A 24,380-nucleotide genomic window follows, 5' to 3' on the forward strand; every position below is an offset into this window, starting at 1 on the left:
AGTTTTCTCGTTTTCTCCACGTTTGCTTCCCAGTGCAGATTTCTATTTTTCGTGACAGCGGTTGTTGCGTGGGAAATTGGCCAGCCAAAATTGATCACCTTACACACGTCCTACGTTGTACCTCTGTGTTATCAAATCAGTCAGTGGTTGATCTCCATTTCTAACCGCTGTTCGGTTTATAGATTGTCTCAGGAACGGAGTGATGTGTTTTGAGATATCTCCATAAAGGCTTATTTCGATGTGATGCTCTGAGACGGTGAGCAGCCAGCCTATGACATAGATTGTGGAATTGGTTAGTTTTGTCGATTAAACAGACGAGAAATTTAAAAAAGAAAGCTGTTTTTTCGTCTTGTCTTTTCACGAGCGTGCCCACTTTTACTACAGGATAATTTGGATTAACCAACTGAACCGGTAAAATAAGTTGGCCATTGTAAAGAGTTTTAAAAGCTGACGTTTGCAGTGTTGGTCCTTCGTCAACCTCGTTCCCAGGGTCTTTTCCCTTAGTTAGCCCCACACCTAACTAAGGGAAAAGGCCCTGGGAACGAGGTTGGTCCTCCGTCAGAGCGAAGGACGAAGGGTTAACGTTCGATACGTCAGCTCTAAAAGCTCTTTACGGTGGTCAATTTACATTATTAGCTATACGGATTAAACAAATTATCTTCTTCATCGAAAGGTCAAGGTTTGTTCCCATTCCCCGGTAATTCCGCTCTTGTTTAAAAGTTCCTAACAACCATCAATCAAGGTGACTTATTATCGCCGGGATGGAACCGGAAGTTAGTCAAGGGGGCTTCTGAGAATTGTCTGAAGGCGGATCCCTCTGGAGAGTCTGGTTGCAAGCCCGCCCCTAGTGAGATTTCGAAAAGTAGGTATTCATAAACATGATTTCCAGCGTTTGAAGGAGATGACCTAGGAGGGGGGTGGGGGTGGGGGGGGGGTTCGACGGAACCACACGAACCACTCCTGGATCCGCATCGCTGGTCGAGGGTGAATAACAACGCTCTCGTCTCCTCTAAAGTCTAGTGTAGTTGAACTGCGTGCAACACTGAATGCACGGACAATTCAAGGTCATATCCTAATGTCAAAAAAGAGCCCCCCTCAGAAAAGCACCCTCTTCCTTTATTTCTTTCTTGAATAGCAAATATATTTGGAAAACTTGTTGCTATTGCCGGCTTTGTTTATAACTCTTTGAACCTCATCTGCGGCAGAATCAGTATAGCATTCGATTAAGCGCCACTCCTTTTGGCCGAAATTTGAAATAAGCGCTGGGGCGGTTAGTCGAAGAAATATTATAAACCCTCGTCACACGACGTGACACGCGACGATATTAATATTTGGAGTGAGTGGCCATGACAAGCTGTACAATTGGCAATCAACTCCTACGCACATTTTGTATTCGAGATGGTAGTCTGTCTGGCCGGCTATAATTATTTCATATTTAACAAGAGTGATGGTATTATTTTGTTTTTGCAGTCTATTTTCCTCACACGACGCTTTCGCGTTTCTTTTTTCTGGCAGTATGCAGGGCCCGTGTCATAAATGGGCCTTGGGATGGCCTCGATGAACACAGAGTTCTCCATATTTCAGTGGAAGGGCATTGAGGTGCAAAATCTGGAGTCTGAAGGTTTAAGCCCCAAAATAATTTGGTAATGTCAACTAAGTTGAAATTGTAAATTGGCCACTGTAAAGAGTTAAATAGCTGACGTTACGAGCGTTAGCCCTTCGTCAGAGCAAATGGCGAAGGGCTAACGCTCGAAACGTCAGCTTTTTAACTCTTTACGGTGGCCAATTTACAATTTCAACTTACGTATGATGCACGATCCTCGCAGTAGATAGCGCTACTTAAGCAATAGCGAAAATCAGACCTGAAAAAAGTCAGGCCTGTACGGGATTCGAACCACTGACCTCTGCGATACTAGAGGTCAGTGGTTCGAATCCCGTACAGGCCTGATTTTTTTCAGGTCTGATTTTCACTATTGCTTAAATAGCGCTATCTACTGCGAGGATCGTGCATCATACGTATCTAATACCGCAGTTCAAAATATATGAACTTCATATATTTCATTGTATCTTAATTTCAACTTAGTTGATATTACCAAATTACCTTTTTACCCCCACCGACGCAGTACCATAGTTTCATTTAGAAACTTACCCCCTCTACTCAGGGTCTTAAAATAACTGAGGAGTATGTACTGTTCACACATATGTTTCATATGTTTGTTGTTGTTTGATTTATCATCTACGGGTTTATATCGAATTAATTTGATGGCCTGCTCCCAGTTGGCTTGTTAGCTCAATTGGTAGAGCGCTGCACTAGTATCGCAGAGGTCAGTGGTTCGAGTCCCGTACAGGCCTGAAATTTTTTTCAGGTCTGATTTTCACTATTGCTCAAATAGTGCTTTACTGCGAAGGATCGTTCTCATATACGAGTATATACTGTCTTTGCCAAGACCTCTGCAAACTAAAGAATGGCTTCTTCTCGGTGTGGTAGACGCAGGCAAGTCACAACAGAACACGTACCACCTTACTGACCTATTGTTTTTATTGTTTTCCTCGTTCTTTTTTTTTTTTTTTTTTTTTTTTTTTTTTGTTCTCTCTTGTTTAACACACACTGTGTCTTGTCTATCAAGTAAGAGCCGCAAATGGTTAGGCGTTCTAGTCTTCTCGGATAAGGACGATGAATCGTAGTCCCCACCTCATGTACCTTCTCTGTACTGGTTACCGGTAGCAGGGCCGTTAAAGAACCCACACACTTCACGCAAAGAATTAGCTAGCTCCCGGTGTTGCGGTCTCGCACTGTTTCCAAAAATTCCATAATTGGAGGCACCTGCAAAATTTCCTTTTAAAAATTGTGAACTGCTCAAAGCAATGTTGCCAAAGTCCTCTACAAAGTGCTGTAAAGCGCATTAGAGCATATCAATAACATATAGATTTAGCCAAACCTAAAAGCGGAGCTCCCAAGTTCGTAATATTAATGAATAAAATAAAAGATGTGCATTCACCAAGACTCGCCTGAGACACCCCTCCCTTCATTTTGATAGTCTCCCCTACCCTACCCGTGCAATCTGAAGACACGTACGTACGTACGTACGTACGGTCAGTCACGTGACAACCAAACGAAAAGAGGTTGACCATGTTCCATGGGTATGGGGCTATGCCCCACGCGCGCGAAGCGCGCGTGGGAGCCCCGCTATGAAGAATGCGCTTGACAGATGCATCATCACCATCATCTGTGAGCTCAAAATCATGGCTTGTAAATCAATAGAAACTGAAGAATTACGAATCAATGTCTTTCTAAAGATTTGTACATTGTACAGGTGGAAGAACAATAGGACACCCTACTAGGTTTATCCACCTAAACCCAACCCACCCATCCCACCCCGGGGAAGGACATCCATCACACTGTAATCTCGTGTGTGGGAAATTAACGTCTCCAACCCCTAACCCTTCAGGAGACGGGACCTCCATTTATTCGTCCCTATCCCAGAAGACTAGAATATCTAACCATTTCTTGATGTTATAGAAAAGAAGCATATTCTTCTCAATTATTTTAAGACCTTGAGTGTTGGTCCGGCCGGGGCTCGAACTCTCGATCTCCCGCACAATGTCGACTCAGTATCTAAGCAATTGCACACCCACCCCTCCCCTCTAACGCAACATTAACCCCAAAGCAGAGTTGCTCAGAGCCTTACATTGATTCAGAACTACAATATACAGCTACTATGACCAATATGAAACAAATACTCGTGTCACAAACTTCTACTAAATGAACGATTTCTTTATTCTTTTAGCGACAAGAGCTTTTAAGTTCTTCCATTAAGTTTTCATTTAAAACTTACAACTTTTGTCTCGCGTTAATCATGACCTAATTATGAAAAACAATATCACAAGTTAAAATAACATTGCTTTAATTATGCATTGAGTGATATTTGATAATTGAAGATGCACTGAAACCTGTTGTGTAGTATTAGCAGACATCTACAAAACTATTGCTGAGTGTCCTCTTAACCCTTTTTAACTCCCAAGATCTGATGGTTAATTTTCCCCTCTAGCTGCTACACATTTCCTAGTAAATTGGTTACGAGAATTTGGTGTTCAATCAAGGTAACAAATTCTACCTGATAAGTTTGAGTATTCTCATTACCTGTTTGCTGTAGAATGTATGGATATTGTTGGGAGAAGTTGTATGTTTATCACATGGGAGTTAAAAAGGTCTAATAGCAGTATTAGTGGAATACAGGCTCATTCCAGAGGGAATTCATTACTTGATGAGGAAAAACCAATGCAGCACTCGTCGCTTTGCGATTCATGCCAGATCACCTTGTGATTTGTGTGATGTTGGTTTTCAAGTGAAATTTAAAGTGGAATTCACAAGTTTGGTAATTGATTTTCCTTGAATGGCATAATTGAATAAAAATAAGAAAAAAAGAGAACAGCAATAATACTGTTTGTTTTTATCCTGAGCATGAAACAAGAGATGTGAAACAATATCACTTGGCCTCATTTTCAACTCGCAATTCCATGCTACATACATCACTTTGTTAACCAATCAGAATGCAAGATTTTATTCAATTACTTGCTTCTACAGTGAATCAATTTGCGAGGAAATTTGGATCTTGAGCCAGCATCCACTTTATGCAGAGTTTTTGCATTAAAAATACAAGTGTAATTGTTTACAACCAAGAATTTCCACTTGTAGAGAGATTATTTAGATTAAATATGAACCTAATGGCTGTTTCCTAAGTGGTCAATTTAATTAACATGAAAAAACAAAAAATACTTCAAAAAGTGACTTTTTACATCAGACAGCCATAAATTGTTTCGTAACTCTGACTTATGTATTTACATTCTTTCCCAAATTAAACTTGTCTTTTCTCAACAAATTCAGATTAAATTCTATACTTAAAATTTGTGAAATCCAGAATGGAGGTACCTAAAGCCAAGTGATATTATTTGGTAGCATAATATATGATCAGTCCAATGACACCCAGTATTGCCAGGCAGATAACAGCCATTATTATTCTGTTCTGTATTATCCTGCAAATGTAAAATAAAAGAGAAAGAAAGATTGATGAGTTACATTCTGGCTCAAAGGTAAATTAGCACCAACCCAGGGTTGAATTTTAATCCTGGTTTCTTTATTCTTTTGTTCATGAGCCTCTTCTGGGATAGTCTTCTCTAGAGCATCCAAAAGAAAAAAGAATTACACCTTTCTTTTAAAGCTTTCAGATCTGAAATCAGAATTAACATTAAACCTGAGTTATCTTAATCCAGCTTTGAAAAGCCCGTCCCAGATTCTTTATCAAAAACCGAGAAAATAGGTAATGAGTTTTGATATTCCCATTTTCTCCAACAGCACATCTTACAGTCATAAAATTATAAATTATTTTATATTATTAATTAATAATAATTTTAATTATCAATAATAATTAATTATTATAATACCTTCTCATCATTCCTGTTAAAATTCTTGAGCTTTTTGATAGATTCTTATCTGTTGCTCGAGTCTACAAAGAAAAAGAGAGAGGACAATTGTGTATATTATCCAACTACACTCTGTAGAGTACAAATAACGCCCAAGATGAGAACAAACGTCACAAGGTATTTGTACTCCAGAGACCCGGTTAGACAGGTTTACTTGCATCATGTAAGCGATGAATTGGATTGAAGTTACAAAAAAAAATGGTGGACAATTTAAATCATTTTTCTGACAATGAAGAGTCAGAATGGCTGGCAAATATTGATCCAGGTTTATTAGATATATTGAACGAAGTAAAGCAGCTAGACGACATTGAAATTTCATCATTTATTGAAGAAAATAGAAACAGCAATGCAACAACGCGCCAATTCCATTCCACTTTGCATGGTTCTGTCACACACTCCCTGTAAATAGATATTCCCAAAATTCACCAGCACTGAAATAACAATTTGGTGTGTTGGATAATAAATAACTTATAGATGTTTTGTTGTGTAGTATCGCTGAGTATTTTTATTTGTTATTTGTATTTTGACTTGCCCTATGGGCTCATCAAAATACAGCACAACTTGTAAAATACTTAGCAATACTACACAACAAAACATCTAACAAGATATAATTAATATAATTAATCGCAAAATTGGCAATGTCAATGATTAGCTTAAGGCCAATAAACTATCTCTGAACATAAAAAAATCAAACTTTGTAAGTTTTTGTCCCTGACAAAAAAATATGCCTTATATACCTAGGATTAGAATTTTTGACTCTGTGACTAATACCTAAGTATGCAAACCTTGAAATGAAAGACTATGTAATTATCTCGGCTTAATGATTAATTCAAATCTTTCATGGAAATACCATATAGAATCTATCTGCCACAAAATTAGCAAGTCAATAGGAATTATTGCCAAGATTCGACATTATGTCCTGCATCGTGTCTTACTTTCAGTTTACAATTCACTAATTGTCCAATACTTAACTTATGGTATTTGTGCTTGGGGAAATTGTGTTGTGACATTTCAAAAAAAGATCATAATTCTACAAAAACAGGCCTTACGTCTTATTTATTTCAGTAAGTCTAAGGAGCACACCGTACCCTTCTTTCTCAAATCAAATTGTCTTCCCCAGCCTAGCCTATTTTTCAGAGATAGTAACTATTTATTTTATGATATCAACAGACAGACAGCACCAGTTAGTATACTCAATCAGTTTGTTAAAACAAGTCAGATTCATAACTATAGAACAATGATCAGTCTCTAGTGACTCGTATTTTGTCGAATTCTCTAGAAAAGATAAAATGTATACTTCTTTCTCGAGAATTGGTGCTCAAATTTTGAACCCTATCCTCTATTCAATTAAACAACTGGAACGTTCATCTTTTCGTAAAAAGACAATGGAGTTACTACCAATTTTTTTACAGTCAGAAGATGATTATGTCAAAGTCTCCCGTCTTATTAAGTTATTTAATACTTTAGGTTAGCCTCCTTTTGTAATCTTAAAATACTTGCTCTATTTTATGCTTATTCTATTCACTGCATAGTAGTGTTTTCATTGTTAGTCCATCTATAGATAAATCCTGCACTTGTAAACTGTCCTTAGATCTTCCCGCCTCGATTAGCTCTTAAGTTATTTGCGGGGAGAAACCAATGTACTTAGCTTAGCTTAGCTATAATTATATATTTTGGACACTACCAGTTCTCATTGATTAGAAAATGTTCACAGTGCGAGGCCAAAACTTTTGAGTCACCTAAATCAACATTTACCCCTCTTCTTTTAACTCTTTATACCCAAATCATCAGTATGCATATTCTCCATACTGTTCTCTATACATTTCCTTTGGTGCTGACAAGGAGAGTTTGTTTAACAATCAAGAGCTTCTGTAGGTGTTGATCATTTCCTATATTCTCATGACCTTAATGTTTGACTCAGGGGTGATATTGTAAGGAGAAATTAGATGTTGGTCAACACTTACCCTGTCCCTTGCTCTCTCTATGACTTCTCTGTCTCTATGTAAATTATTCATAATATCAACTCCTATTTGTTCTGAAAGACCAAATCACAAATTATAGTCAACAAAATGAAAGTTTAATTAATTTATTTATTTACTTATAAGCTTTGCCAAAATTTGGCAGGAGAGATCTCACAGAGCTAATGTTCCATTAACATTACTCCTACAAAGTCAAACAAAAAAAAACAAACAAACAAAAAAAAAACAAACAAACAACAACAACAAAAAAAAACTGGATATAAAGAAATTTTGACTGAAAATTCATTACCATACCCTTTCATTTCTTGGCGATAACAGGGCTCGACACTAATGGTAGCCAACCCATTAGCCACAGACTAGTAGAAATTCAGTTTTGGCTAGTGGTTTTCGATTTCCATTAAACAGTTTGGCTAGTAAACAAGCTGAAATTGTTGAAACATTTCAACTTACTAGCCACTTAGCTAGTAAATTGAAAAGTTAGTGTCAAGCCCTGTGCTCTCAACATAAAAGAGAAAAAATGCAGATTTTGGTAGTGTAAAGCAAAACGTGGAAATTTATGGCACTGCATGGCCAAGTACAAGCATGGTGAACTCAGTTGTAGGAGGTTAAATTTGAAGTCAGCTTGGATCATTGCATTATGTCATTCATTGCAGTAAGAGGAGTGAAAAAGTGTTTGGTGAACTGTGTAATGCAAAATGTGAAATGCAAAATGCGAAATGCAAAATGTGAAACGCAAAATGTGAAACACAAAATGTGAAATGCAAGATGTGAAATGCCAAATGTGAAATGCAAAATGTGAAATGCAAAATGTAAAACATGCGATGTGAAATGTGATATGTGGTATGTGAGAAGGGGGTGTTAAATGTGAAATGTGTAGAGTAAAATGCAAACTTTAAGCTAAAAACAGCTGGAAAGAATGCTACACCCCGTGGTAAACGCAAGGAGAGCTTCATGACAGACAGCTTTTTGACAAGTTCTGGTCTATAACAACATCACAGTGCAGTTCTACTCTCACCTGTCTCTACACACATTCTGTAACCTTCCTCAAGTTGTCTCCCAGATCGTTCCACTCTTTCAGTGTTGTCCAACAATCTGGCTCTCTAAATAGCAACAATGATAAGAAAAGTACAGTCAGTGTTTTCAAAAATTCCAAGAGTGTCCCTTGCTCTGGCACTCTGGGCTCAGCAGTTTGAATAGGAACTAGTGATAGTCCAAGATTAAAAGTTTTCTGACTTGTACATAATTTCTCTTGAAATAGCATATATAAGGGTTTACATTTTAAGGTATCATACCTTGGCTTGAAACAAAATTGAAGGTAAACAATAAAACCTCCTGTGAAGTTACAAATTTTAACTAAATATAAAAATTGCTGACTAACCCTCAGCTACATAATCATACTTTGAACAATGCAGCCTTATTTATTAAGTACATGCTTTACTCACTTGGATAAACCCCTAATAAATAACTGTAAAACACACCTGATCCTCAGAGTTATGCGAATCCTCGCCACTGAGGAGTTCATGTCTACCCTCTTGATCAGAGAATGCTACTTTTGCTTTTTTCTGAGAAATCAGAAAAAAGTGTCAACAACAATTACTAAAATTAATAGTCAAGAGTAAGAAAGATGGTAAGTTTTGAGCTCAGTAAAGAAAAAGAAAGATGTTTTTGTTTTGTCAGGGGCATGGGACAAAGAAAAATTTCTAAGTCCCCATGAGGAATCAAACTTCAGACCCTTGGATTCCATGCTCCAATGGTCTACCACAGAGCCACAGAGACTCTGTGGTGAGCAAGCCCCATTATGAAGTTCAAATAAATAACTTTAAGGTGGCTGAACACAGTTTTGATACCTTTGTTTCTTTCACCATTTTCTCTAACACCCTTGATCTCTCGGTCGCCAAAACTGGCAGCAAGCAAGTTAACAACATGAACTTTGTTTTTTCGATAGTTGAGCTGACGTATGTGCCATTGCCATGGTGAAATGAATAGATATAAATAGGCAATTAAAATTGGTTTTGTTTCTTTGTAGAAAATCTAGTCATTAGATTTTCTTTATAATTTGCATGCAAGGAGCTTGTAATGATACTCACAAGTTAACACCATTTTACTGACAATTTAACAGAGAGGTCTTTGATTATCCCTTGTTGAAGGTTCACTTGATTTTCTAGAATTTCCTTTGTTCAAAATCAATTTTTTTAATACTCCAGTTACTTATTTCCTAAAGTATTTTTGTGCCAAATTTTGTGAAATTCTAATGAGTGGTTCTCAAGAAATACGCATATTTCCGAGAAAGCAATTTTCCATTCAATCGCAATTTTTTTACTAATACTACACATGCGCTGCATTTAACTGGTTTCTTTCAGTGACGACGAAAAAGCTGAGAATTGCTGGGTTCTTTGCACCGTTACCTTTTCTAACATATCTTTGTTATGAAAGATTAAAGCCCTCAATACACTGCGCCAACTATAGAGAAAAATAACACAGATAGTACGGGTACGTGTTGAGTAAATAAAATGATGGGTCTATTGATGGCATGTTTGTTTTTTGCAATCCTTGTGCGTGCGCTGAATTGCATCAGCAAAAGCGCACGCGAAAACTGTGTTCAGCCACCTTAGGTTACATTGTACATGTAGTGCACTTTTCTCTTGTAATAAGAAGCTTTTGATAACTATGGCCGTGCAAAAACGACCCAACATGGCAAGTTCACAGGGCATTGCAGGGGAGGGTAAGGGAACATTTTGCCTGTCTATAATTTTAAGAGGAAAGGGTACTTGGGTATGTGCAAATCTTAAAGGTGCAGTTTAGGCATGTGATCTGTGATCTGTCAATTCTATTACCACTTGTAGCACAGTACAACAAGCAAATGCAGATGTTTTTTTTTTTTTTTTTTTGCTGTGTTCACCAGAATTGTGGCATTACATTTGGCAGCAGTAAAAGTAAGATGCAGTGCTCCACTTATGTGCTCATGAGTTACAGACATCCACTGTTTTGACATCCAAAAAAAAGAACAGTTTTGGAAAAAGATTTAATATCATTTTTTTCATTTTTTAAGACAGTGTTGACACAAGGAAAGAGTAAGCTTTTGCTTGAATAACCATGAAATGTGTAATAAAATCTAGGGATAAACTTCAAAATTGGATATCAAAATTGTGTAACGTTCTCAAAATATTACGAAATAAGTTATAAATTGCAGCGAAATAACTCAATGAAACCATTCTATTCTCACCAAATCTTGATCAAATCTTTTCATTTCATTCTTGTAAGCTTTGAGTCTATTTGTCAATTTGGGTTTTTCTTCTCCTGTTACTTCTCTAACTTCCAATTCCATTTGTTCAATCTATTAAGAGAGAGAACACTCCAAAAATTACTATTTACTTTTTCATAATTAATCATTTTATTACAATTATTTAACCCTTGACCCCACATTCTCCAAACTGTTCTCTATACATTTCCTGTTGCATTGACAAGGAGAATTTATTCACCAATCATATGCTCCTTGAGTTAGTGATCGTTTCCTTTATTCTCCTGACCTTACTGTTTGATGCAGCAGTGATGGTGTAATGAGAAATTAGATGCCAGTCACTCTTAAGGGTTAGGGTTAGGGGTCAAGCAATAAAATGCTTTGTTCTATCCTCTTACTGGCATAATAGTATAGCCCACATGTGATAATGGGAGAAAACAAGGAAACTTTGTACATCGCAAGCTTGATGAGGGTGATCTTCCTAGTAATGAGCCCTACTTAAAATGTAGTAGTGAAAATCAGCTAGCCCAATGGATGGTGCGCTGGACTGTTGTGCGGGAGGTCGAGGGTTTAAGCCCCGGCTTGACCAACACTCAGGGTCTTAAAATAATTGAGAAGAATTTGCTACCTTTCTATAACATCAAGAAATAGATAGATATTCTAATCTTCTCAGTACGGGATTTGAACCCATGACCTCTCCTATACCAGCTCCCAGTTGGCTAATGTTAGCTCATTTGGTAGAGCACTGCACCGGTATCGCAAAGGTCATGGGTTCAAATCCCATATGGGCCTGAATTTTTTTCAGTTCTTATTTCTACTACCATATAAGCAGGGTTCATTACTGCAAGGATCGCTTTCATACATTTCGTCAAACTGCAGTATACATATATGATACTCATATAATGGATGAGAGTGTTTTCAAACTTTTCTCCCATGAACCCAAGAGGGTTATTGCAGCAGTAAACCAATAGAACCTCAGGTCTGTTGCTTTTATAAAATAAACTTAAATGTTTCAATTTTCTATGGGTTTACCCAAGCAATAAACAATAGGTTTTTGACCAATCAGGGTGCTTGTGTTTTCTCAGTTACTTTATAACATTTGATACTGTCCCAAGTTTTAGTGGCATTAAAATGTTGGTAGACTACTACTAAGAAGTTGAAGAAATCAAAAGCACATGTCGGTTGAAACTTTGGTCGTGGATTAAAAACATGACCTTATTTTTTCACGAATTCGTTTTTGCCCCCTTTCACCTTGTTTGCTAACGAACAAAGTCTTAAAATTCAACTTTCAGTGTTCGTAAGAAATATTAAATTCTCAGATAAGGAGAACACAGCTATTACTCATAAGACATACTATGGGACATGTACAAGTATTTCCCATCGGCAACATTTGTTTCACGCATGATAAAAAAAAGAGAAGTGAAAATTCACTTTTTGTAATTGGACAACTACAATCTAAAGCACTTTCGTATAGACAAGAGAAAATAACCCACTTCACCGATTCAAAGTGTGATAATTAATTAAGTTGCCATGAATTTGACAATTTTTTTCAAAAAAATTACTTACCAATTCTCGAGCTTCGTCAAAACATCTTTCCACGTCCGTTACAGCACCCTTTTTAGCGGCTAAAAAGAGTCAACATACAAATGGATTTCGTAAAAATAAACTAAGGTGAACTTTGCCATCAGCCGGCTTTCAAATCAATCACAATGCAAATTTGATCAAATCTGAACACGATAGAAACTTACTTCCATGTAGATTGGGAATCTTGCAAATACGCGCTGTTATTTCGGCGCTGACGTTCCCGAACTGTTGCTCATAATGATTGAACAAGTCCGTCATGATGATGAAAAATATCCTGTTACTCTAAATCTTCTTTTATTGGTGTAGATCACAGTAAATTATTCTGTCGATATTCAAATGAAAGCGAGGAAGCAACTTCAACATCAACCATTGTAACAATGACGTGCTCCAGTCTCTCACTACTCGGTTATTTTAAATGCGTTGCACTGGACACTAGAGGGTCATTGTCCTTGTTTGGCAGTTTGCGGCGAAAGGGAATTTTGTTGACAAGCATCGACAGGCATGGCTTCCCTGCCACAGTTTCTCCATCTTCTTTACCAATGGCAATGGTTACCCCTTTTGACAGTTCTATTTATAATCTACTCCACATACTACTTGTTTCACGTCGTTCAGAAACCGCGTTTGATTGGCAAGAAAGGTCGTTTGCAGCAGTTCATTCTGCAAAGTTGTCCGATTGTGAGCGAACAATATTGGCCAACCTTTTGGTGCTTCGGTGCAAGAGCTCAAACAGTAATAAGGGCCTTGATCCGATCTAGGCCATCAGTCCCTTTTCGAAGGTAAGTTACATGTCTTTAAACGCATTTGGAGCGATCTGTTCCGAAAATTTTGAAAATTTCGAAGTTTTACATTACGTTAAATACCAATCGAGCGCTGGCTTCAGTACGTACTTACCGGCTTTTGTTGATAGTCATTCATTGGCAAGATTAAAAAAAAAACGAAAAAAAAAAACTTAAAGCCAGTTGTGAAAGAAAAGACGGCCGTCTCATACCACTTTTTGGTGATGGGAAATTTAAGGGGTATCCCAGTTTGATGAGAAATAAAACCAGGCAGAAGAGCATTAGCATGGTTTACGTAATGTGCTTATTTGCACCTGCACGCAATCGAATGATAACCAGGTTTTAGAAATTAATGCCAAAAATTCATTTTAATTTGGTAACTCAAATGTACGAGGCGACAGAAGAAACGAAATCTGACAATAATTAAGCAATTTTGTGTGCTAAAAATGAAAATTTGGAGTGAATTTTTGGAATTATTGATAAATAAGTCAGTCTTGCACTATAGTCTCGGTGCAACTGGATCCCACGGCATTTTCATTCACTGTTTTTAATGCCCAAAATAGATTTACATGTAATGCAATACCCTAAAATCTTTGCTATTTTATTATGATTTGGAAGGAGATAGCTGTATTTTATGGTCTTGTTGTTTTTGTTGTCTTTTTTTTTTTTTTTTCATCACTTTAATGTACAGCAGATAATTTAATTTCTTCCATCGAACTCATTTCGCAAATTTTCCTGGTGGGAAGTTTTATTATCAATGAAAATATTTAGGTGTGTCACAGTTCAAGCTGACTTTTTTTTAGTTGAGGTAAAGTCAAAATCAAGTAGGAATATCCTTATCTGTAAAAATCGACAAGTTCTATCTCAAATTCTACAATATGATAGGCTACACTCTTGACTCTCTATTTGCAGTGTGCATTTGTAAGATAATCAGTTGATGGTTGCCTTGCTGGTCCTTATAGCAAGGGAATTCTTTAGCTAAATATTTCTGATGACCTGTGCCATTTTCTATTCATATCTGGAAATATTCTCCCAGAGTTTGTCAATTGATTAAAATACTTTTTCTTTCAGGGAGACTCTAGTGACCCCAGATGGTGGAATTGTTTGCCTGGATTGGTTTGATAATGATAATAGTACTAGTTATAAGGATGCAGCATCCAGACCTACTGTCTTAGTACTTCCTGGTTTGACCGGTAAGCATTTTTTGCAAGAGTGTGTCATAAATATATCTTACTAACCAAGCGCGAGTGCCGTACTGAGAGAATATTGGCCCGAGGTCTTGACAGTACAGACCTCGCTGCACTCAGTCCGAACAAAAAAGACCAAGGGCTGATATTCTTCCAGTATGGCCCCGTGCAAGCTTGGTTAATAAAGAGATTTATTATACAACTGAAGTTCAAAGGGACACAAGTGCGGTATCATTCGGGACCATTCGGGACCATTCGGACAGTGCCCCGTCCAATACTGCGAGAATATTGACCGGCAATAGAGCATTTTGATTGGTTGATTTTAGTTATTGGCCCTCTGACTGCCCGAGTCGTGTAATAAAGCAGCTTATTTCTGGGTTTGCTTGATTGTTCTTTTGGGTTTGTGAGCAACTTCCAAAATTCTTGATGGTATGGCTTGTTAAGGCTTTAACTTCTTTGAGCGACCAAGACAAAACATCTCATTACAATATGAGGTAGACAGGTAATGAGAATAAAGAACATTATTAAAAACTGGATCATTGGATAATGCAATTCAAGACTTTTTATTGGCTCAGCCATTATGGTATAGGAGCCAATATACCATAATCCAATTTCTGTACAATTGTTAAATCCAGTTTCTTCTCACGGAATAAAGTCGAGAAGGTTTGTCTAATATCTTGGGGGTGTTTTTTTTTTAATAAAAAAATAATTTCACTTGTGCTTGTTGGATATGAGGTGATTATAGCCAACTCAACGCTACGCACCTCGTTGGCTATCTATCATCTCATATCCAACGTGCACTTGTGGAATAATTGTTAAATATCAATCAGATGATTATTACTTGATCCATTACCAAATTCTCTAAACTAACACAATCAGAATTGTATGATGGACAGTTAAGAGAATTATTATTGAGATCTTGGAAGTGAAAGGGGGTTAAAGGCTTTTACTGGTTGAAGGGCATGAAATTTATTTCTCCTTAAGATTGTTACACTTTTAGAATGGATGAGTTATGTGTATCTCCCAACTGGTCAGCTTTGGGTGTGATCCTGAAACTTGGGATAAATAATTTCATTCTTTGGCTAGTTGATGTTTGCTATAGTCCGTTTCAGGAAAAAGAAACTTATAGTGAAGGCATAGAAGGAGATTAATATGTACCTGCAGCAGTATATTAAATAAAACCCCTTTTTTCAGAACCACCAAGTCAAGTAAAGTCAATAACCAATATTCCTAGCCTTTTATTTATTTATCTTTTATTTTATACTAGGTTCAAATTAGAAAATAGGACATTAACTCTTGAATTTTGTTGCATAAAAACACTTGGCTATGAGATGCACTCCCCCAAATCTGAGACAGTTCAAGGGTGATCAGGCAAAATTTCTATGAAAAAATGCTCACCTTCTAAGCAAAAAAATATGGTAATTTGCCCTCAAAGCCTTGACTGACCGCAATAGTGACATTTTGTCAAGTGATTTGTGGAATATGGTGGCCCACAAGATTTGTACACTTTTTGCTTTTTTCCTTTGGTTAGATGATATAAAAGTTATTTCTAAATTATTAACTCATTTCTCTAAGGTGGGAGTGAGACAAGCTACTGCAGACACTTGGTGTTACTTGGAGAAAAACTTGGAGTTAGGTAAATTTAGTCTGTCAAAAATTAGACAAAGTATACCAATGAATGTTTTAAAATACATTTACCTCATATTGTTGTTGCTCTTTTAACCAGTTGGTCCTCTGAAATAAGCTTTTCTCTCTCTCCCTGAAAAATGCCAAGAACTTTGGGAAGGAAACGAGTAGGAGAGAAGAATAAGAGAAGTGCAGGCAAAATGGGGGTGATGGGTATTTCAAGGGGGCAGGGAGCAAAAGAGAAATGAAAAACTGGAAGAATTTGTTTATCATTAATCTGCTGTGTTTTGTTTTTAGATGAAAAGAGTGCAAACTGGAATCAGAAATCAGTTTTGCATCCCCTACCCCCCCTTTACTAAGATATGAACATCAAACTATTGACAAAATTTAATTTTTTTTATTATTTTATACCTCTTACTAACTGAGCTTGAGGTCCTTGCTGCCAGTTATGGACTGAGTTTCTTCTGTTCAGATTTATAGCCTAAGTGGGAGGTCCTGTAACTTACAGTATGGACATAGAAAATAAGGTTGATAATGTATATAATTATATGATATATTTCTGGGTTCTAATAGAGGAGTCCTGAACATTTCAGTTCAAACAGACTTTTGAATTTAAATGAAATATGGCCTGCTAAATCACCATAGAACATGAGCTAACTGAGAGCTATTAATCAATAATAATTGACCACTTTCGTAAATGGCTGCCGGATTAATATTCTTTTGTTTAAATTTAAATTAGCCTTTCTGACCTCGTTCTCCAGTACAAAATTCAAAAGAATACATTATCTCAAGCGAGGCCAGAAAGGCTAATTTAAATTTAAACAAAAGAATATTAGTTCGGCAGCCATTTATGAAAGTGGTCTATAAATATATTGTATTAACCAAGCGCGAGGGCCATACTGGGAGAATATCGGCCCGAGGTCTTGACAGTATGGACCGAGCGCAGTGAGGTCCGTACAAAAAAGACTGAGGGCCGATATTCTTCCAGTACGGTCCCAAGCAAGCTTGGTTAATAAGAGATTTATTACACGAGTGAAGTTCAAAGGGACACAAGTGTGGTATCATTCGGGACCATTCGGGACAGATCCAGGTCCAATACTGAGAGAATATTGACCAGCAATAGAGCATTTTGATGGGTTGATTTTAGTTATTGGCCCTCAGAATTCCTGAGTCGTGTAATAATTAATGTTATTCTTGTTGTAGGACTATTGTTGCCAATCACAGAGGATTTGGTGCCTCTCAATTGAAGGTCAGAGAGGGAGCGTTATACTGAATGCCATAACCACGTCTTACATCAAGTACAAAATTTCAAGTGCAAAAGATTTGCTGTAAGGAAGATTTGTATAACAAAGGTCTTTTTTTCTATAACACAGACTCCACGTACCTTCTGTGCTGCTAACACTGAAGACCTGAAGTTTGTCCTGTCACATATCCATGGAATCTATCCCGAGTCGCCAATTTTGGCCATGGGAGTTTCAATGGGCGGGTGAGTTTTCTTAAAGGAAAGGTTATTTGATACATTTTATGGTGTTATGGGTTTATGAAATAATCAAGGCCAGACTGTATATGGTAATTTTGGTTCTATCAATGGAGTTGATCATGAAAATTGGCCACTGTCAGAGGGAATATAAAGGAATAAATACAAAATATAAATGTCAAAGGAGGTAAGTTCCTAAAGAAACTGTGGTGTTGTGTCAGTGGGAATAGCAAGGCAATTTGGTTTTATCAACTAAGTGACAGTAAATTGGCCATCATAAAGGGTTTCAAAGCTGACATTGACTCTGATGAAGGGCTAACACTTGAGGTGTCAGCTTTGAAAAACCCTTTACAGTGGTCAATATGAATGTACACTATCAACTCAGTTAAGAAACCAAATTACAAATATTCTAGGTTAGCATTATTGAAATTTGTCCAATCTTGCAATAACTTTGAAAGTTTAGGGTTGTCAAAATTTTTTACCATAAAAAGATTTCATGTTAGCTTGCATTAAGTCTAGGTACTGTACAGGGCTCAACTCTAACTTTTCAACTTACCAGCCAAGTGGCTACTGACAACTTAGATGTTACACAATAAATCAGATTGTTTACTAGCCAAACTGGCTAGTGGAAATCAAAAACCACTGGCTAAAACTGAATTTGTATTAGTCTGTGGCTAGTTGGCTGTATACCGTTAGTGTCGAGCCCTGACATGCTCAGCTGTGTGCACCACTTTTCTGTTCTTACCGCAACCTATCTTTGTTTTTTTTTTTTTTTTCTAACAGAATGATAATGCTTCACTATGTTAATGAAATGAGAGAAGAGGACAGGTATGGTCTTGTTGCTGTCATGGCTGTCTCTGTTCCATGGGATTGCATGGAGTCCTGTTATTCGCTTGAAGAACCAATCAATTGTTTCCTCTTCAACAAGCACCTGACAAAAAATCTCGTCCACATGTTGTACAGGTAAACTCCAGTAGAGCAGGTCTTCTAAGATAATCTTTGCTGTTGTTATTGTACAGTTTTAATTTCTCTTGTACAGTCTTTCTATTTGATCTGAATATAACTGAGCCTATTGGCTTTATATTTGTAGGAATCTTGAAATGTTTGAAAGGCATGTTGGAAAACTTCCATTAGATATTCACCATGCATTAAAGGTAAATACTAAATAATTTTTGGATGCATAATAGTGCAATAGAATTATAAGGTAATTTTGGTTTTATCAACTGAGTTGATAATGTGAATTGGCCATTGTAAAGAGTTTCAGAGCTGATGTTTTGAGCCTAGCCCTTCGTCAGCTGCTCGAAAACTCTTTATGGTGGCCAATTTACTTTCATTTATCAATTCAGTTGATAAAACCAAAATTACCTTGTTTTACTTCCCCACTGATGCAGCACTACAGTTTCTTTACACCTTCTACCTTGTGCCCCTTTAGCCCAGGTTTTCCCTTCACTATATGTAATATTGTGGAGGCATAGTGGCCTCATGGTTAGTGCACTCGACTCTGGATCGAGTGGTCCGGGTTCAAGCCCTGGTGGGGGACATTGTTGGGTTCTCAGGCAAGACACTTAATTACTCTCACAGTGCTTCTCTTCACCCAGGGGTGCAAATGGGTACTGGTGAATTTAATTCTGGGGATTAACACTGCACTAGCATTCCATCCAAGAGGGGAGTAGATTGAAATACTCCTAGTCGCCTCATGCTATGGAAACCTGAGTTAAGCACTGGCCCAATGGGCCACTTGGCTTGTAAGCAGGCTTTATCTTTTACCTTTATGTAATATTATCCAGAAAAAAGGTAATGAGAACACTCAAACTTATCAGGTAGAAGTTGTTACCTTGATCTAACACCGAATTCTTGTAACTAATTTACAAGAAAATGTGTAACAGCTAGAGGGGAGAATTAACCATCAGATCTTGGGAGGCAAAGGGTTTAAGAGCTTTCATATGAAAATGACATCAAAGCTTTCCATATTCACTTTAATTTATACTATAAGGGTCCTCATTATATTGCACTGGTAAACCCATAGTTATTTTGTAATCGCAATAGATCACACTTTCTATTACTTTGCTGCCATAATATAATTCACATGGAATGTTAGGAGTACACAAGAAATGTTTGGAAATCATGAGCTGGTTGCAAGTGACATACATACTTTTTTGAGTGTTCTCCAAACATTCTCATACATGCAAATGGTTCATAACAGCAGTAAACAGATAGAAAGTAGATATATCTTATTAGATGTTTTGTTGTGTAATATTGCTGAGTATTTTTACGAGTTGTGCAGTATTTTGACGAACCTGTACGGCACAATGAATAAAAATACTCTGCTATACCAACCAACAAAACGTCTAATAAGAGATTTATTATCCAACTCGCCAAATTGTTATTTCAGTGTGGGTTGGAATTTCGTGGATATTTCTGGAGTACAAATATTGCGTGATATTTGTACTTGTCTTGTGCGTCATTTGTACTCTAGGAAGCACAGTTGGATAATAAATATATCTTATTAAACGTTTTGTTGTGTAGTATCGCTGAGTATTTTTACGAGTTGTGCCGTATTTTGACGAGCCCGTAGGGCGAGTCAAAATACAAATAACGAGTAAAAATACTCAGCGATACTACACAACAAAACATCTAATAAGTTATTTATTAACCAACATGCCAAACTGTTATTTCAGTGTGGGCGAATTTCACGGATATTTATTTACGGGGAGTGCGTGACAGAAGTATGCGAAGCGGAATGGAATTGGCACGTTGTTGTGTTCCTGTTTCTATTTTCTTCATTAAATGAAGAAATTTTCTGGTCGTCAAGCTGTTTTTCTTCGTTCGATTCATCTAATGAACTTGGATCTATATTTTTAGCCATTCTGACTCTTCGTCGTCGGAAATATGATTCAAATTGTCAGCCATTTGTTTTTTTTTCGTAACTACAATCCAATTCTTCCCTTGCGCAATGCGAGAAAACCTGTTTAACCGGTACTCTACAATAGACGAGTACAAATACCGCGTGATATTTGTACTCGTCTATGGCATTATTTGTACTCGTCTAGGTGTAGTTGGATAATAAACTCTATTACTTATTAATAACCCTTTAATTCTCAAAAGTGATTAACACATAACTTCTCCCTATTGTACCCATACATTATCCAGCAACAGGTACAGTGGAACCTTGATTATCCAAACCTCAATTATCCAGACTTTTCGATTATCCGGACTTTTACTCTGGTCCCATTTTTTTCATGATTATTAATGAGCTTTGATCTTCCAAACTTTATGAGGTAAAGAAATTCAGAGATTATGTCTAAATTCAGGAAAAGTGCGTTTAAAACAACGCATTACCTCCTCCGCTTTTAATTAAAAGATCGAGCACTCGGCGTCATTGAAGCAGACTTTTAGAATTTAAAGTGTGTTACCTTTATTTCTTTTGTTTCCATATTTGTCTCATTGATATTCATATTTTTTATTATCCGGACTCGATTATCCAGACTGATTACCTAAGTCCCAACGGGTCCGGATAATTGAGGTTCGACTGTAATGGGAATACTCAAATTTATCAACTTGAATTTTTTTTTTTTCATCTAACACCAAATTCTCGTGACTAATTCTCAAGGAAATGTGTGGGAGCTAGAACGGAGAATTGAAAGTCAGATCTTGGGAGTTGAAGAGTTTATTTATATTCTTTGTTCCCTTTTGCTAGTCTCGGACAATACGTGAATTTGATGAGAGGTTTACAACACCAACATTTGGTTATCGCAACTATGAAGAATACTACAGTGCTGCTTCCCTTCACACTAAATCATTACATACCATTAAAGTACCTGTGCTTTGTTTAAATGCTGCTGATGACCCATTTTCACCTTTACATGGTAAGTGTTTTAGGAAATCTAATAATCCTCTTATAAAACATTCATTTGTTGTGAGTGTAGAATGTTACTCACAGGACGATCGTTTAATACCACGTTAGGACAAAAAATTCTTGACGCACTTTAAGAACTTTTGCTACAATAATGGTGCTCACGACGATAAGGATGTAAACAAATTTATTGAAGCGGAGCGATGAGACGTAAACAACGTTGAAAAAGAAGCGATGCATAGCGAAGCGATGATTGGGCGGTATAAAGATAACATAAAAAGCGGTTTCAAAAACTAGGAGATAAATACAGCGAAAAACTATAATTAGATCAACTAGAAACTACCTTAAAACTACAAAAACAAACTTTAGATTTCAGTAATATGATGCACAACATGCACAAAGTGAATGACTTACTTCTGTGTCCACGTTAGGGATTTCAAAGTTTTGACATTGAGCTTTACGGATCTTAACATGATGACACATTGACTAGAACTGAAAAAGTTTCCTGAGCACATTCCACAAAACTAACCAATACAAAGAAAAATAGATTTCTGCGGCAGAAAAACCACAAACGCTAAAGATAATAATGCAAAAGAAACTACAAAGGGTTGAAAAAGAAATGTGAAAAACCAGAAAATATTTGGTAGTAACACTTGTAGTATTTTCTCCTTTCTTCCGAATTTTGTTACACACCATTTGCAGCAAAGCAGAAAAATCAAATCAGCAGAAGAAATAAAAATTAATATATTACTGTCTGGGTTGATCCTTATGTAAAGACTGTGCCCTAGGTCTTGAGTACAGTCGAACCTCGATTATCCAGACCTTGACTGTCTGGATTTCTTCATTATCCTCACTTTTTGTCTGGTCATAATTTTGTCATGAATATTTATTGGTCATGATGACGTTCTATAGTCATATTCATTTCAAACTACAGCATTGAAAAGTGAAATAAAGTCGAGTTTGTTTTGCTTTCAAAAAGCGCTTGCACACATTGTACCTAATGAACAACATTCAAATGAGGTCTGATTGGCTTAGAGTTGCATTGTTGGTAAGTGAGATTTCATGCTCTATTGGCTCATCTGGTGACCATATATTTTTCAAAATGATTTATAAAAGTTTTGTTTCACAATTTAATGTCACTTTCTTATAATAATTTCATCAGTTTTTGATGCTTGTATTCATGTTCTTGATTATCTGGATCCTCAGTTATCTGTACTGTTTCGGCTAGTCCTAAGGAGTCCAGATAATCAGGTTCAACTGTACTGCCCTCCACCTATGGCTTCTGGGCATACTCAAGACCTTTGGAACACTTTCCACCCTTACCAACCTGTGGCCAAGTAAATAACATGACACATCTAACATATTAATTCTTCTCTTGAAGACCCTTATGTTGTTGTTGTTGTTTTTTTTTGTGCTGCTATGCTACAAAGTTGTAGTTGTACCCACTGACTTATGATATGGTATTGTACATCTTATGAGCTTACATTTTATCTATGTGGTACCATAAGCACTAACTATGTTAGCTCTGTAATGTTACGTTCATAAAATGTGTCTTTTTCTCTCTTTCAAAATACAGCCATACCGCTTGAAGCACTGGCTCAGAATCCGATGGTTTCCATGGTTTTGACATCGTATGGTGGGCATATTGCGTTTTTGGAGAGCTTTACAATTCACAAGTCCAATTTCATGGAAAGATTATTTTTCCAGTTTGCAAAAGGAATATTTGACCTGGTTGAGAAAGACAAACTAAAGGAAATTGTAGAAGAATCATGTTTTTGATAAACAATTTGTCTGAAATATTCCTTTTGTACATACTTTAGACAAATATGTCAATTTTGAGGGAAAAGGTATTTAATTTGAGGAATATAATAGTTTGTAACAGCTCTGCTTTCATGGTTTTGATATCCTATGGTGAACATATTTCCTTTTTGGAGAGCTTTACAATTCACAAGTCCAATTTCATGGAAATATAATTTTTCCAGTTTACAAAAGGAATATTTGACCCTGTTGAGACACAACATGAAAGAAATTGTCGAAGAATCTTGTTCTTGAAGAACAAGTTTGTCTGAAATATTTATTTTGTACATACATAATACAAAGATGTCAATTTTGAGGGTAAAGGTAATTATGAAAATACAATATTTTGTAACAGCTCTGCTAATTAAGGCCCATTTCTTGCTAGTCTCTGTAACTTAACTGGCCTGTAAAGCTGTTTCAAAAGTTTTGAAAATAATACAATAAAACTATCAGCTAAAGAAACAAATTAAACTGGTTTGGGTGCCAGAACCTTCTTTCAAGTGTCCCATTATTTTCTATTCTGTCTATTTTGATTTTAAAGCATGGCTTTGGGCCTGTTAACCTACCAGGACTTGTGAGAAACGGGTCTCTGTTGATATACTTCTGTATAATTCACTGATAGTCACGAGGCCAACTCAAAGAGTTAAACAAGATACAAGTTACCATTGGGTTTAATAGTAGATATATTACATCAGATGTTTTGGTGTATAGTGTCATTCAGTGTTTTTTTGGAGTTGTGCTGTATTTTGATGGCCGCTGGTAGGGCGAGCCAAAATACAAACAAAGAGCAAGAAAACTAAGCAATACCACAAACCAAAATTTATTTTCCAACTGCTTTTTTTCTGCCAAGCCACATGTTATGAACAGTTCTAGTTCATTGCGTGACTTTGAACAATGCGTGATTATTGAAATTTGCACAAGTATATTTCTGTTTCTGTGTGGTTTTAAATAGTTAAGCAATTGCGGTTTCCTATATTTGACAGTTCATGAATAGTTTGTTTTTCCTTATTTGACAGTTCATGAATAATTCATTTTAGTTTGTTTTAGGACTAGATTTTTTAGGTTTTGATTTCAGTTGCGATCAGTGTCAGTATTGCGAACATTGAATTAAGCTTCATTGTATTAGTTCTCCCAATTAAGTCACAGAGATCCACTCTCCAGAATCTTCTAATCAAGTACAATAAAGATTAAAGAAATCTTTGTTGGTTTGATGCGTTTGCTGCCTTCTGTACCACCATACTTTTCCTCATTTTGCATAAAGGGCGGAAAGCAAGGTGGATAGAGAAGCATAGTGTGCTCAGTCAACTAGTTAAACATTTTTTTTTTTAATAAGGAACAAAACCAACTGTGCAATATTGTGGGATATTTGTATGCTATTTGCA

At 36.6% G+C, this 24,380-nt stretch overlaps 2 protein-coding genes across 2 annotated transcripts; one reads left to right on the top strand and one right to left on the bottom strand.

The window, feature by feature from the left end:
- Positions 1–3,754: 3,754 nt before the first annotated feature.
- LOC111346703 (vesicle transport through interaction with t-SNAREs homolog 1A) lies at positions 3,755–12,752 on the bottom strand. The gene is made up of 8 exons (XM_022953980.2): positions 12,447–12,752; positions 12,265–12,323; positions 10,684–10,794; positions 8,939–9,022; positions 8,476–8,560; positions 7,446–7,516; positions 5,443–5,504; positions 3,755–5,034 (listed from the first exon to the last, which is right to left on the bottom strand). The coding sequence occupies exons 1-8, from the start codon at positions 12,538–12,540 to the stop codon at positions 4,947–4,949; spliced, it is 654 nt and encodes a 217-aa protein (XP_022809715.1). The 5' UTR covers positions 12,541–12,752; the 3' UTR covers positions 3,755–4,946.
- LOC111345891 (phospholipase ABHD3) lies at positions 12,745–24,199 on the top strand. Its single transcript, XM_088750417.1, has 9 exons — positions 12,745–13,058; positions 14,130–14,251; positions 15,821–15,881; positions 17,075–17,120; positions 17,245–17,357; positions 18,132–18,311; positions 18,439–18,502; positions 21,046–21,214; positions 22,778–24,199. The coding sequence occupies exons 1-9, from the start codon at positions 12,784–12,786 to the stop codon at positions 22,978–22,980; spliced, it is 1,233 nt and encodes a 410-aa protein (XP_088606543.1). The 5' UTR covers positions 12,745–12,783; the 3' UTR covers positions 22,981–24,199.
- The last annotated feature ends 181 nt before the right edge of the window (positions 24,200–24,380 follow it).

This window comes from Stylophora pistillata, chromosome 2 (assembly GCF_964205215.1).
Source record: "Stylophora pistillata chromosome 2, jaStyPist1.2, whole genome shotgun sequence".
In the NCBI taxonomy this organism is placed as follows: domain Eukaryota; kingdom Metazoa; phylum Cnidaria; class Anthozoa; order Scleractinia; family Pocilloporidae; genus Stylophora; species Stylophora pistillata.